The 14,570-nt window shown below is 44.4% G+C and overlaps 2 protein-coding genes across 2 annotated transcripts; both read right to left on the bottom strand.

The window, feature by feature from the left end:
* Nucleotides 1–782: 782 nt before the first annotated feature.
* SAAL1 (serum amyloid A like 1) lies at nucleotides 783–10,506 on the bottom strand. Its single transcript, XM_085062943.1, has 12 exons — nucleotides 10,348–10,506; nucleotides 10,020–10,133; nucleotides 8,997–9,080; nucleotides 7,270–7,349; nucleotides 6,833–6,892; nucleotides 6,453–6,568; nucleotides 5,195–5,378; nucleotides 4,841–4,923; nucleotides 4,508–4,696; nucleotides 3,539–3,735; nucleotides 2,952–3,044; nucleotides 783–2,385 (listed from the first exon to the last, which is right to left on the bottom strand). The coding sequence occupies exons 1-12, from the start codon at nucleotides 10,462–10,464 to the stop codon at nucleotides 2,293–2,295; spliced, it is 1,410 nt and encodes a 469-aa protein (XP_084919069.1). The 5' UTR covers nucleotides 10,465–10,506; the 3' UTR covers nucleotides 783–2,292.
* Nucleotides 10,507–10,837: 331 nt separating this feature from the next.
* Nucleotides 10,838–12,560, bottom strand: LOC146436578 (serum amyloid A protein-like). Its single transcript, XM_085062946.1, has 4 exons — nucleotides 12,419–12,560; nucleotides 11,939–12,103; nucleotides 11,472–11,610; nucleotides 10,838–11,042 (listed from the first exon to the last, which is right to left on the bottom strand). Exons 2-4 carry the CDS (start codon nucleotides 12,075–12,077, stop codon nucleotides 10,901–10,903), a joined length of 420 nt encoding a protein of 139 aa, XP_084919072.1. The 5' UTR covers nucleotides 12,078–12,103; nucleotides 12,419–12,560; the 3' UTR covers nucleotides 10,838–10,900.
* Between the last annotated feature and the right edge of the window lie 2,010 nt (nucleotides 12,561–14,570).

Here is a 14,570-nt window from a genome sequence, read left to right as displayed (position 1 = left end):
CACTAATAGTTTCTTCCCCCTGTGAACCCCAAAACCACAGCAGTTCCCTTGCATTTACCCTGGCACCTCTTGTGCCCAAAGGCAGCACAGCACCCACTGCACAAAGGCAGCCGCCTGGTGGGGCAAAGGGGGAATCCCAGGCTCCAGTTCACCATGTTTATTGAGGATAAAAATTCCCAGCATACCTGAAGTATCATTCTGCTGAAGCAAGGCTGACTGATCATTCCTGCAGCTTCTTCTGTTGCAGATGAGCAGGAGGATGGGACCCACCTGGGTTCCCACATGACACTGGTAATTTTTCCTATCGTGTGACAGGCATCAGATATCAGTAACACTTAACAGCTCATTAGCCAATACTGTATATTGGTGTACTGAAAAGAAGAAGAAACAAAATAAAACAAGAGATCTCGTCTCGGGGTTTTTTTTTGTATTTTACATTACATGGCTACTGCAGAATTTCAACCACAATGACTTTCAGGAGATGCACACCAGAAATAATTCTTCACTATGGTGCAAGACACTTATGATAAAGCTGGGGACAAACTAAACTCAAAAAATGTTTATGAGATGAGACACATGTTAACTTCCAGACCATGAAAATGACTGTGTAAAGAAAGCAAGGGTTAAAATGAATATCCAATGAAGGCAAACATATTTTACAGCATACAGACATTATGAAGAGGTTCAATTCTCTCACAGCTGACACACTTGTGAGTAACACACATTTCCAGTGGCTCAGAACACAGATTTAATTGACACTAGAATGAAGGAAAGCATACAGGTTTTGTTTTTTTTAAAGAAGCTTTATTACAAATCTGTAGGTTTAAGAAAATATCCAAAAACTGTCATAGTATGAAAAATGCTGTCATCTGATTCACAGTCACCAGTTTTCTCCAACAAACATAGCATACAAAAATTTATATAAACCCTGGCAATTCTTTTTGGTGACACAAGTCAGATATTTGTAATTCCAAATTCCCTGCTGACATCTAAGATGCTGCTGGCAGGGGGATGATTAAATTGCACTGGTTTGGAAAACTGGAAGTTGGGATGGAAAGGTTATATACACATATACACATACTGTATTTTACCACATGTCCAGGTAACTCAGGGCAAACACAACATGGCCCAGCACAACACTAAGGTCTGTAAAACCTGGAGAGCCAGGGAATGTGTGCAAGTGACATTAAGTTATTCTCTATGCTCTGGTTCCCATTTGCTTTTACATCACAAACCTAATAAAGACCAATTGTTTTCCACTCTCATTTACAGAAACAGTGAAGTTGATGTGCTGCTGCACTGTCTCTTCAGACTCAGAACATGTCAGGTGCACTGCATGCAGACACAGGATCTAAAAATGCAATGCAGGTAAAACATTGTAAAATTAAAGTGGGAGTTTCAGGAGATTGTACACTGAATTTCCTGCAAGTGACCTAACACCTTAAGCCCCCCCTATGGAAAACATGGCATTTCTCATGCTATTCAGGAGTAAATCACACAACAAATGAAGAAGGAAAGAACTCATATATGTTACACTCCTTAACTGATGCAGAGAGTGCTGCAAAAAAAACAGGTCTGCAAGTATGCCAGGGATTAAATCCAGATCTACCCTACAACTCTAAACTGTGGGTAGTTACCTGCAATGGTTGGAAGCTGCAGCACAGACCACTGCTAACAATATTCTCAAATCCTTTGAACTGCACAGGACTGAGACACCACAGCTCAGAGCTGCAGTGAAGATGAGGCTTCAGTAGAAGTGTGAAGATTTGAAAGGAGCATGATGAAACATTTCTGTTACAGTACCTGCTCAAGGTATTGATATGATCTAAAAAAATCCCTGAACAACTCTATAATTTAACTGTTTTTATCAGGTGCTTGAAGGGGATTTTCTATTGAGCAATCCTCCTTTTGCCAACAGCAACTTGAAAGAAACCAGCACCATGTTAATAAACTACTCAGTGCATTTCATTCATTTTGCTGTATCAACTTCAGTTGAAAAGCACAGAATTGAGAGTTACTCTGCAGGAGAGCAATTAGAAATCTACAGTGTCTCATTACCGGAGCAAACAGGATGGAAGATGCAGAACTGATTTACAGTAATTTCCTTCCCCATGCAGGCCAGATTAACCCTAGGTTAATCAGGGCTACCTAGAACATTTCTTAAAAGCTACCTCTGCTGGTAAAGAGGTTGCCTCATTCTCCTGCATTTACTGAAAACTTGATTTCTGAAATGCTGTAATGAAACAGTCCAAAATCTTCATTCCAAAGAAGGAAAATACTTCCTGTATATCCTTAGGTGGGAACCTTCAGGCTTGGGAAACGTTTTTCTAGATTGTCAGCAAGTGTCTGATCAGCCTCACGAAGGACTTCAAGGAAACTCTCCACCTGGAAATAAAAAGCACATACACAAGAAGAAAAAAAAAAAACTTGCATGGAACAGAGTTCTTATACTGGCCCAGGGATTCTTCCTATTTCTGTACCTTCCAAGTAAGAGCAGCCAGCAGCAGCCACTGCAATGAGTAATGCAAAATGCTTCACAGTAGCTACTTTTCTCCTAAACCCCACAATTTCAGTTGGTCTAAATTTTGAAACATTACCACTTTCCTCAAACCCTTACCTTCCTGTTTAAAAGTACACAGAGAAAATCTTCCAAAGAAAAATATTTAGAATAATTCTTCTATAAAAATACACAGGACAAATTTTCAGCTAGGATAAATTTTCAGACATCCATTCATGTCAGCACAGTCTGGTCCTGGCATCAGCTGATGATCTCAGCAAAGTTCTGGCTGAAGTAAGGCAGAACAGACAGAAGGGGTAAGACTGTCTGGCACTGGAATGGAGTTTTACCTGTGCCTGAGCAATTCTGTCCTGCTTGTACATCAGACTTGAAAAGGTCTTGCCACCTAAGGAGCATTTTTTCAGCTGTGTCACAGACCTTGTCACATACTCACCGATGCAAAATACAGAGGTAAGAGGTTCTGAAAAGCACAGGAACATGTCTGCTCAGTCAAGTGTCCCTGATGCAGTCCTTCTAAGGTATTCTCCTGGAAAATGAGAAATACAACCAGCACAAACTTCAAATTGGGCACAGCACATCTACAGAATGTGCTTTGTTCCCATAAATGGATAAAACAACCAGAACTTCCAGGTCTCAGAGAAAGCCAGACACACCTGATAGAAAAAGGTGTGAAAGCTCACACATCACAAGTTTCTTGTCCTGAATGCTTCCATAATTAAAAAGAAGAAGGTGAGTTTATATACTGACAGTACTTCCTTTTCTTAAATAAACTGACTTTCAGTTGAAAGAAAGGGCAATATACATCTACAGAATTTATCATACAGAATCCTGGCCCTGAAGGCACACACCTCAGAAAACCTGTGTCCCTCCCATCTCCCACACACGCTGCTACTTCTGGTTGATTCTCTAATGAATTCCCAGTAAGCAACTGCACTTGCACAGAAAAATGCACATTAATAGCAAAGACTTTTTTCTCACCTACCCCGCAAAAATCCCTTCTAGAATTTTGTTTATTCTTACCTTGGTTAGTTCTTGAAGCATATTGGAAAGTAATTCACAGCAAATATCCTTCAAAATTTTTAAATGGAAATCTTCCTCATTTACATCAGTCCTTGGAGTCTCCTCTTGCTCGGACTCCTTGGAGTTATCAACAGCTCTCTTCCCACAGCCCTCCATGTATTGTAAAATACGAATCAAGCTCCCAATCAGTGGCATATCTGAATACAAAGTAACAAGAACCAGCGGAATTTTAACACTGAAAATTCTTCCCCATCTGTTGAAGGCATTAGAATTTTGAAACACACCACTAGATTTTACACAAAACCCATAGGAAGGTATATTCTGACAGTGCTGTGTTTTGTTACTCAAAGACAGTTTTAAAGAAGCAAGTGGAAACGTAGTAGAAAACCCAAACCATTTTTCCACAAGCTGGCCTGTATCTATAAAAAGTATACGCCAGTGGTAAGGAATATGAGAAAGAAACTGTCTTTAGTAGTATTCAGTGAGGGCAGTGTGTTAAATTTGCATCCAGACAATCCTGACAAACCAAACTGCACAGTATCTATCTGCTGCAGGTGACCCTGACTCACATTCCCAAGACAGGCTTTGAATTCTAAAGACTTGTCCATGGATTGAAAAGTAAGAAATGATAAATGGATTTAGGTAAGTGCAGAATCTCCCTATACTAAAAAAAAAAAAAAAATTAAAAAAAAATACTGTATATAAATATTTCAGCAAAGATAAATTCTACAATTTCCACTAATTTACCCAATGGAGAAGACTGATCAGAATCTGCAGATTCTGGTACTGCAACTCCTCAGAATTTACAGTTCATCCAGTAACTGAACTTTGGGCTAGCTGTGATTTTGAGTAACCAGGAAAGAGTCTTACTGTATGCAATGGCACTGAACTGAACCACCTTTCACCCCCACAGAAATCAATTGTGAATATTAACTAAAAAAAAAAAGAACAGAAAAAAGCACAACTTGCTTTTCCTCATCCTGGTGTATTCCTGCTCTGTCTGTGAAGCAAACATAGCAGACAGCACAGACAAAATAGAGGCCAGCACAGTCTTCTGCTCCTGCACAATGATGGGTGGATCATCTGGCTGGCAAAGCTCCTGGCAAACGAGGTCATAAAGCAAACTCCAAGTCTCTTTTCCTCCATCAGGAGCCTGCACTTGAGAAAGAAAGAAAGAGAACCCCCCAACCCAAGAAATTTAATCCAGGTACAAGAATTCCTTTTCTCCCCAGTAAATGTCTGATGATCCAGAAGTTACAGCCTCTCTTGGTTCCCTCACACATAGCAATTCCAGTGTCTTACCAATAGCCTGGATACCCTCATCCACTGTGGTCAGGAGCTGCAGGATATGCATATAAACATCCAGTCCTTCTGGGTTATCTGATCTACACAGAAAAAACATTAAAAAAGACAAATTAAAGTGCTGGTTACTGAGCTTATATTTGGTGGTTTGGTCATAGAGAAGCCTCTCAGCAATCACTAACATTCTCCTTGCTAACAAACAAGTTGACTAATTTCAAACTCTAAGTCCAAGAAAACATATCCCAGCGGTCTTCAAACTGTGCTGCTCCCACTAAAAGCAGGATGTTTGGACACAGGCCTTATATGGTTATAGGAATCTCCCCAGCTAGGAAAAAACAAAGAAATCTCCCATACCGGACTTGCTTGGCTGCTTCAAGTATGCAAGGCACAATCTTAAAGTCTGGAAGCTCCTCAGGGGAATCATCTACAGATGGTCCCACAGAGCGACAAGTGCCGTTTTTGATCCAGTTCAACATCAGCTCTTCATCCAGATCAAAGAGCTTGTCCACCACCTCACCCACTTTCACCAGCAAGTCAACTGCACAAGAGAGAATGATCTTTTTATTTCAACGAGACTAAAAACAAAAAGCAAAAATTAGCTCACAAAATGCAAGTATAGACAAGTATTCAGAGTCAGCTGAGGACTGAAACACATTAATTGTCTTCATGACCTACTACAGGTTGCTATGTTTAATTTCTTTATGTGGCATAGATCACATAAATATAAATAATAAATAGGGATGGTTGGAAAGCCCACTTACACCTTCTACCGTGTCATGCCATATGTGAAGCAGTAATTTTATTCTGCAAAGAGACTTCATGTTCCTGAAAAGTCCTAACTTGTGCATCTGAAGTAAAACTTTCCAAGATTTGTTCCTAGATATGCAGTTTTATGCTAATCCTCCACCTGCCAATCTGTATTTTACTTAAATAGATCTGTTATTTCAATTGGATGGAGCAGGATTTCTGAGAACTGCCATTAAAAAAAGTAATAAAAAATTGAAAAAGCTAAATTGTTAGGATTCCTTGACAAATGACAACTGCTGTTACAACTGAGCTGGATGTTAAACATAAATGTTATTAAAAATATTTCCATTTTTAGATGATTGGAGTGATTTTTGCTAAATTAGTGCTAAAAGAGATTTGTGTAGTACTGCCTGCACAGTATTCAGCTGCCAGAGTAACTGAATCATTCCTCCAGCTCACATTCCACAGATATGGTTGTTTTAAAAATAGAAAATCCATATCTGACTTGAAAAAAAGAAATTAAATGAGGTCTTTTTTCAAGGTTCAAAAATGACGAATATATATGCCTGAATGAGGACTATGTCCTGTCTTTTATTGTGGAAAATAACAATTTCTTCAATTAAACATATACTGATTCCCCCCCAGAGCTTTCTTCTTCCTCTATGAATGTTTTTCTGGTTGGTTTTAACTATGTTCATAAACCTGCAAAGGCAGGTAAAGTTTATTTTGGTGTCCTTTAAACTCACGAGGTTTCCTTTAAAGAAATTATCCCAACTGAAAATATCTGTCTTTGAAATGGCAAACTTCAGTTCTTATTTTTCTTCTGCAAACACCCACTAAATCCCAGCTTGTTTTGGCAACTTACCATTTGTAGAGCTGGACATGATAAAGCAAACACAGTCGTACACAGAAGGATTTTCTCGGATCCTCTCCACCCAGACATTGGCCACCTCAGGGTGGGAGAGGCAAGTTAACAACAACCTAGGCAAGAATTCCCCATTTAACAAATTAGAAGCCAATTCACTCCTTTTAGCTGTACAAGTGTAAATAATCCAAAACAATGAGAAGGATGTGACAGAAACAGGAATCTAACTCACAGCAAAGTGATTCCAGAACAACGCAGAAACAATAAAAGGATAGGATGAGAGGACAATAAAATAGTGAGCCCACTTGTCAGTTTTCTCCCCAGGCCTCAGAGCACAGCAGAACTACACTAATGATGTATTAATTTCTGGGATGTCCTACCTGCTTGTTTCCAGAAGAGTTGGGGAGTCTGAATCACACAAACGCTGCAGTAACACTTGGCTTTAAGAGAAAATGCAGGGGAAAAAAGTTAATAAAATCCATCTTTATGTTTCAAAAAGGTATAAAAATGTTAATTTCAAACCTGCAGCCAATGTTCTGAGATTAAAGCCTGTTTTTTCTAACTATGCATGCATTTTTGGTGTCTCAAGACTCCAAACTTAGAAACTCATTTGACTGGTGATTAAAACCTCCCCAAAAACAGAGGTCTATATCCTTTTTTCCTTTCCTGAGCACTTCCCCAGAAATATGGTCAGCCAAAAGTTATGAATGAAGATGAGGCTTGGCAGGCAAGCTTCGATCCTTCTCTAGCATGCATTTCCTGACTGTGAGTCTAGACTAGCAGTACCTGCAAGTGTCCAAAGCACATAGACACTTACCCAAGGTTCTCATCTTTGCTAATGGACATACAGATGTCCTGGAAACAGGCCATGTTTCCTAATATTCCCACACAGATTTCCTGGAAAGTCAAAACACAGTATAATGAGACAACTGTGACATAGTCCACAACTTCACTTCCCGACCCCTAAGACAAAAGTAAGAGTGGTTCAAAGAAAGATGTTTTCCAGTTTGATTTTCAAGCTTTTACAACTCATTGATTTCATGACAAAGACACATTTTTTTCACAGATTCTATACAGATTTTTCTGTTCTATCAGACTAGCCTAAAATACAGTCAGGTACTCTTTAGATATTTAGGTGTTAAGATGTTCCATAAAAGCAAATATGTCTTGAAATCAGCTCTGCTTGCATATTCTACATATACTGTTTGAAGATAATCTGGCAGCCCTGTTATTAAAGCAAAAGAGTTCTAAAACAAAAATATCACTACATGAGCATGACCCTCATGGATATTCACTTGCTCACAAAAGAAAGGGATCTTAATACAAGCCTACACAAAGCTGATTTTCTGATTAAATAGATCTAATAGAAAATAAAATAAAAAACAAACCCCAAAGCAGTGCATCCCATCGGGATATTCATGCCAAGATAATCACTAAAAGGATACACTCTTGTGTAAAAGGGACCATGAGAGCTCTGAAATACCTGCAGGTGACTGGTGCTAAAACAAAGTGAGTCATTAGTCTGCAGCAACTTAAAGTTAAGAAATCCACTCTCTCCACTAAGGTTGTCTTCTTAATTATTAACATGCTATTACCTCTGCTAAATTACAGCAGGCACTTCAGCAGACACTATTTCATGAAAGTAGCTGTGGCAGCTAATTGGCACTCACTTCCAAATTCTGGTTGTACTTTCCAAACACAAAGTAGTGAACTTTCAAATCTATATGTGTCTCTACTCATCTCCTGGAGTAAAGCATCCAGTAACTTCTGAGAAAGAGGATTTACATCAACACTGAATACCTTTGAAAATCCTGTCTTGAATACTGCAGTGCACTGTGTAGCACAAGCTGCAAATCAGTGACATCGAAACAAGTGGAAAATTAAAAAAGATCATTAAGTACTGGTGTCTTAACAATTCCAAAGATTATTCTTGGTAATCTTTTTGTGTTTATTTCTCATTATCTCGTTCTGATTTGATTGGTAATAAGTTAATTTCCCCAAGTGGAGGCTGTTTTGCCCATGACAGTAACTGGTGAGTGATCTCTCCCTGCCCTTATCTTGACTCATGAGTCTTTTGCTGTGTTTTCTCTCTCCTGTCCATTTGAGGAGGGGAGTGATAGAGCAGCTTTGGTGGGCACCTGGCCTCCAGCCAGGGTCAAACCACCACACTTCTGTAGGTCTGACTAAACAAATTCACGACCATTTCTGTTCAGTGATCATAAAACATGTCAGGTGAAAAAAAGGCTACACTGCTGTTTTTTAGAGAAGATAACTAGTTTTGATAAACACAGTCCTCCACCAGTTTACACTGATGAGGATGTGTGAGCAGCCAAGTACCAGCTTCAGCATCACCAAAATTCCTACTGATTAGACAATTCTAAAAACACAGCGAAAAAGCATTTTCAAATTTCATTTTCATTTTCTCCTGGTTCCTCTCAATGTATTACACATGCAATGGGAATAGGCAGGTAAGTGCAAATGCATGTACAGAGCCATCTACTACTACTATTAACACAGGACAGCTTTTTGACAGCCCATACTCACAGTTAGGCGAGGGCATTTGGACTTGGCAAAAACTCCCATGAATATATCGGGGGCGTTGAACTCCTGAAGAAACAAAGCAACATCCTGTGGAGAAAGTGAATGGAGAAGTAAATGGACCTCCACAGTTTCCAAATGCAAAATCCAATGTGTTCCCACAGCACAAGGACTAGATCAAAGAGATGACAAACTCAGTGCAAGAAATTTGTAATTTGCCAGCCAATAATCTTAATGAGAGAAGGCCAGCAAGCCCCTCTGGTGATTCGGTATGCCAGTGATTTGCTGTATGAGGAGCCAAAAAGTCACATTTGCAAGAAAATGCAAATTGCTCCCTATCTCAACAGAAACAGCAGAATCCAGTAAGTACCATGTTTGAAGGCATGACATCACCACAAGTGACGGGATTGCCATTAGCACTTGATCAGAACACTCAAGAGAGAAAATCTCCTCTTTATTTTACCACACTAAAACACAGGATTAGTGCTCTACTGGGGCGTAAAGGACCTATATTCCACGTTTATTTAAAAAACATTAACAAGCTAGGGAATAAAATAATAATACTTAAAATTATATATAAATATATATATACACACACACACATACATCTCTTGAGAATTTGTTCCAGCATTAGAGAATGCTGAGAAAACCACCAAGAAGCTGTGCCACATTGCCACTGCAAGACTGCAGCTAAACTTTGAAGGGCTGTTTATCTATCAGCGAAAGCTATGTTTACCAGCAGGACGTATTACAACTGCGAAAGGAAAATATGCTTATTTAGAGACGACACCAATACTATGCCCATAATCCAAGCGCTGAAGACACATGCCGTGCGCTGGAGTTAATTGCAGCGGCAGAGCCACCGCAGCTGTCCTGCCTCGCCCTGCCCGCCGCACCAGGGCAGGAGCAGCACCAGCAGGACGAGTAGCTGACCGAGCCCGGCTCATTCCCTGCCTTCTCCCCTTTCCAGCAGGACTATGACGGAGCACTCGGGGCAGACGAGCTCGGAGCGCCGCGCGATGTTCCTACCTGGTCCATGGACATGTCCCACACCTTGCAGATGTCGTTCTCCATCTCCTCGTCCAGCTCCGTGCGCGCTCGCTCGGGGCTGCCGGCGGGATCCGGCTCCGCGGGGGCGATGACCTGCGGCACAGCGGGGCGGGGGGAAAACGAGCCGGCTGAACGTGCCGCACCGCCAGAGAGCCGCTGGGTTCCCGGGTGAGTCCCCGCTGTGTCCCCGGGTTTGTCCCCTGTGGTCCCCGCTAAGTCCCCCCGGCCCTGCGAGCCATCGCGTCGCACCCCCCGGGCGCTGCCCGCCACCGGGCCCGCCACCCGCTCCCTGCCGGCGGCCGCGCACCTCGATGAGGCGGGTGAGGACGCTGAAGAGCCAGTGCTTGCTGTACACCGTGTTGCCCACCGCGTCCCCCTCCTCCTCCTCCGCATCGCTGCACGGCGGTGAAGGGTTGCGGTCCATGGCGGCCCACAGCCGTGCGGGGCAGCGAGCCGGCGGCGCGGCCAGAGCGGCGCCCGCGGCCCCACAGCGCCCCCTGCCGACCCGGCGGCCCCTGCCGCTCGCACCGTCCGGCCAGCACCGGGATCGCACCGGAACCGTGCCGGGATCGCACCGGAACCGTGCCGGAACCGTGCCGGGATCGTGCCGGGATCGCACCGGAACCGTGCCGGGATCGTGCCGGGATCGCACCGGGACCGTGCCGGGACCCGCCCGCCCAGGGCCGCCCATCCCGGATCACCCGAGGGTGCCAAGCGGGACCCTTTGTCAGCCCCCGTGATGCCCCGACAGCGCCCCGCAGCCCCGGGAGGATGGATGCTGGCAGCGAAGGGAACAGTTTTCAGGAGGATTTCTTTATTCGGCTGTATAAAGAGAGGTGTGACAGGAGCGGACTACAGCGCTAGTACTTGCTGGGCAGCCCGGCGGGCCGGTAGCGGTTCGGGTTCCCGCCGCTCCGGCCCCAAGCATTCGCCTCCTGGTCCGCCCGGGTGTCCTCGGCGCCTCTGCCGCTCACGCCGCTCTGCCAGCCCTCCCGGGCGTCGCTGTGGGGAAGGAGAAAGGCCACCTGAACAGACTGCATCTAACTCAGCCTTGTGTTGGTTTCCTCACTCCCGGGAAACAGCTTTACCGCAGGGATTCTCAAGGTGAGATGCAAGCACATGCTCAGTCCTTGTCTGAGAGCCCGCAGTGGAATCCTTAACTGGCCAGGAAATGAACCAGCAAGGAAAGAAACCTCCATATCAGAAATGCAGAGTAAGGAATCTGCCTTCTCAAGAGGATAAGAAAAAAAGGCTCACGCTCATGGGGCACCATTCCTATAGATACTGGCTGTCCAGATGGGAACTACTTCCCCTCCCCTCTGCTGTCCTTCTAGGTTCAAAGTTGAGTACAAGTCAAAAAGGACTTCACTCCAGCTGGAATGCCTGGATCCCTAATTACTCACTGTTAACAAGACAAGCACACTGCATTACCTGATCACTCTGGCGGCCCAAGCACCCCCAGGTCCTCTCCGGGCAGCATCATAATTCCCACGGGCATGGAAATATTTGTCAGCACCTTTGTAATTTGCCTCGCGCATGTCCTGGTATGCTCTGTACATATCCTTTGCCCCTGAAGAAGGCAGAGAAATGGAGATGATGGTGACTTGAAAGAGTTGCACCAGAAAGAATTCAGCACCACTTCAGCCATGAGCTGAAAGGCCAAGGAGCAGTAACAGAGAGAGGCACTGCTCCACGTCAGCCTCTGCACAGGGCTGTGCCCACAGAAAGCACCTGTGGCTGTTGATCAAGGCCCTCGACCCGCAGGAGAAACCAGCAGGGTCTCTAATGTGGAGCTGTGGATGGATCTCCCAGCTCCAAGGGCTACACCCCTGACTGCTGGTAACCTGTGTTTGGGGAGGGTGTTCCCGAGGGAAGGGTCCCTGGTGACAGCAGCTTACCTCCCGCCGCATCCCGGACAAAGTGTGCAGCTCCGACCACTTTATCCCGGACATACTGCCCAGCTCGGACTATTGCTGGTCTGTCGGCACTTGCACACAGAATAGTGGAGAGCAATGCAATGCAGACCCAGAGCCTCATGGTTCCTGGCCAAGCCTGACACAGAGCTGTGAGACAGGAAGAGAGATGAGCAATTCTGGAGCACCTCTGAGCACCCACCACACCCCCAGCTGTCCCCAGGCTGCTGAGAGCTCACCCAGGAGCCCCTTCTCCCCCTGCAAGGAGTGGTGCCCTCTGTGTGACCACAAGCTCAGCTAAGGACTCCACAACAGAGGCACATGCACATGAGAATCTTGCATTTTAGCACTCTCTGCTGCTCCTGTCATAAGTACAAAGAAGCCCCACATCCCAAAGCATCAGTCCTGCTCCCAAATACTGCTCAAAACACTGCACATAGCTCACAAATTCAGAATGTCACTCACCACTGCAGAAAGGCAAAGCCAGAGGAGATGGAGATTGTCTTGTGTGCTCTCAGACTCAGTGAGGGTATTTATAAGCAATTCAAACCCCTTAAAAGAGGAAATTGGAAAGGAGACCCACAGCTGGGAAATCCCCACCAGCACTCCCAACACAGAAATCATTACTGGAAACCTGTCCTTGTTCTTACCAAAGGTTCACTGCTCCTGTTACGCAACCTTTTAGGAACTATGAGGTGCTTCTTCAGCTGTCTTGGGACTATTTGCTCCTCATAACAACCAGACTGAGAAACTGCCTTGAGAGCTGAAGAGTTCCATGCGCTTGAAGTTTTACACTTGGCTTAAGGGTGACACTTTTTGGATCGTGGGCTGGACAGAGCTCTGAGGGGAAGGTGTCTGTGCACAAGGAACAGTGAGCTGCATTACCAGCCAGAAGGGCTGCAGGAACTGCTAAATGGAATTCCCACACATGCTGGGATTGCCAGATGAATCCCAGAGTTAAGGCAATCTAAAATGTGAAGTGTCACTCTTAATTCCATTGCAAAGGAAACCACACATACCTACAGTCCTGCTGATAATACTCTAAGACAGCACAGACACACACACACACCATAAAGAGGGTCTGAATGGTTCATTTTGCCTTGGCTTGCTCTCACAGACCCCCCTCGAGGGACTTCCAGTGATCCTGCTGCAACAGTGGCTCTGTGGGGCTCAGGTGGAGAGTTTAGGATGCAGCAGTAAACATTTTACCTAAGGGGAAGTTCAGATCCATACAGCCATAACTCTGCTAGATTTTTAATTAGCTATTGGCATGGTTCACTGAGTACCCGCTGTGATCTCCCTGCTTAGTGCCTGCTTGCTTCCCTTGGCTAACAACTCAACACAACCTTTTCCCCCGCAGAAAGCTCCAGAGTTGAGTGCAGTCACACTGTAGAGTGAATGTGCAGAGTCTCCCTGTTGTGGTCTCATACATGATTTAACAAGTCTGAGAGAGCACTTTATATTTCACTCAGAAAGAGTTACATAGAGATAGCAGCCCTACTCACAACTCTGCCACTGCAAACGTTTTACTGCTGGACTTGCAGGGCAGAGGCGAGTCCAAAGAGGTGAAACAAAGCAATAAAGTGTCAACAGTAACTTCCTTGGGCGTCACCAGACTTCCGTCAAAAAATTTAGCTTAAGGGGAGAGGAAACAGTTTCCACAGACAGGCCTGGAGCAGCAGGACGGATACAACGTAATTACAGAGTATCTCAGAATGCAACAATTCACAACAAGAATCAAAACCCTAACCCAATGGACTAGGAAACCTTGCAAAAACCAGGGAGCAGACAGAGATTTTTGTCCCCTGCCACCCATGAACCTGATTCTTCACAATGTAACAGCTCAGCTAGAGCAGGAACTGGAGTGCTGTGTTCTGCTGCAACTCTGTTCACATTCTGGTGATGACCTACATCCTTGCAGTACATGGCAGCTCAAGCGCTTCTCTGCTGTCTGCAAATCGCCCTGTCTGTCACCTTTCTGGCTTCTAAAAATCTGGAAAATTCCTCCTTAATTTGGGGTATAGGCATGTGGTGTTTCATGCAGGGATCTAGAACAAAGCCTTGCCTTCAAAACTGACGTAAGGAACTTTTTGCCTACAAGAGTTCAGCTTTGGACCACAGAGGATACTTTGAGTCTTACGCTGTTTTGCATTCTCTCCAAACCAACATTTTCTGCAAAACATGAACATAATTATAAGGCAGGTGCTGGAGGGGTTCTTTAGAAGATCTCAGAGTGCAGCCCCTTGTGTCCAGCAAGGAGAACAGCAGCAGTGAGAGCAATGCTGGAGCTCCCTATGGAACTGAGATAAAGCTCCAGCTTGGGGCTCCAGCAGGGAACAAAACACTCTGAGCTCTGCTTTCCGGAATCCTCTTGGCCTGCACGCCAGGTCACGACCCTTGGCTTACAGAAAAGAGCTGCAGCCAAAACTGCTGCTTTCGCAACAGAAAGGGGAAAAGCTGCCTCCAAGTGTGGAGGAAGGTTTGAACTGAGTTTTTCTTCCTAGCCTAGCAATAAAACACTGGCAGCGTGTGCACACTGGGAAACACAACACTTTGAGGGGGGCCTGGAAACCATTTTCTGTGTTTGTACACTCTGATGCAGTTAAGAGAAAAAGCA

The sequence above is a fragment of the Lichenostomus cassidix genome, chromosome 5 (genome assembly GCF_008360975.1).
Source record: "Lichenostomus cassidix isolate B80296 chromosome 5, HeHo_3.0, whole genome shotgun sequence".
Lineage (NCBI taxonomy): Eukaryota > Metazoa > Chordata > Aves > Passeriformes > Meliphagidae > Lichenostomus > Lichenostomus cassidix.
The sequence above is the reverse complement of the archived record's forward strand: the minus strand, read 5'-3'. Positions and strand labels throughout refer to the sequence as shown.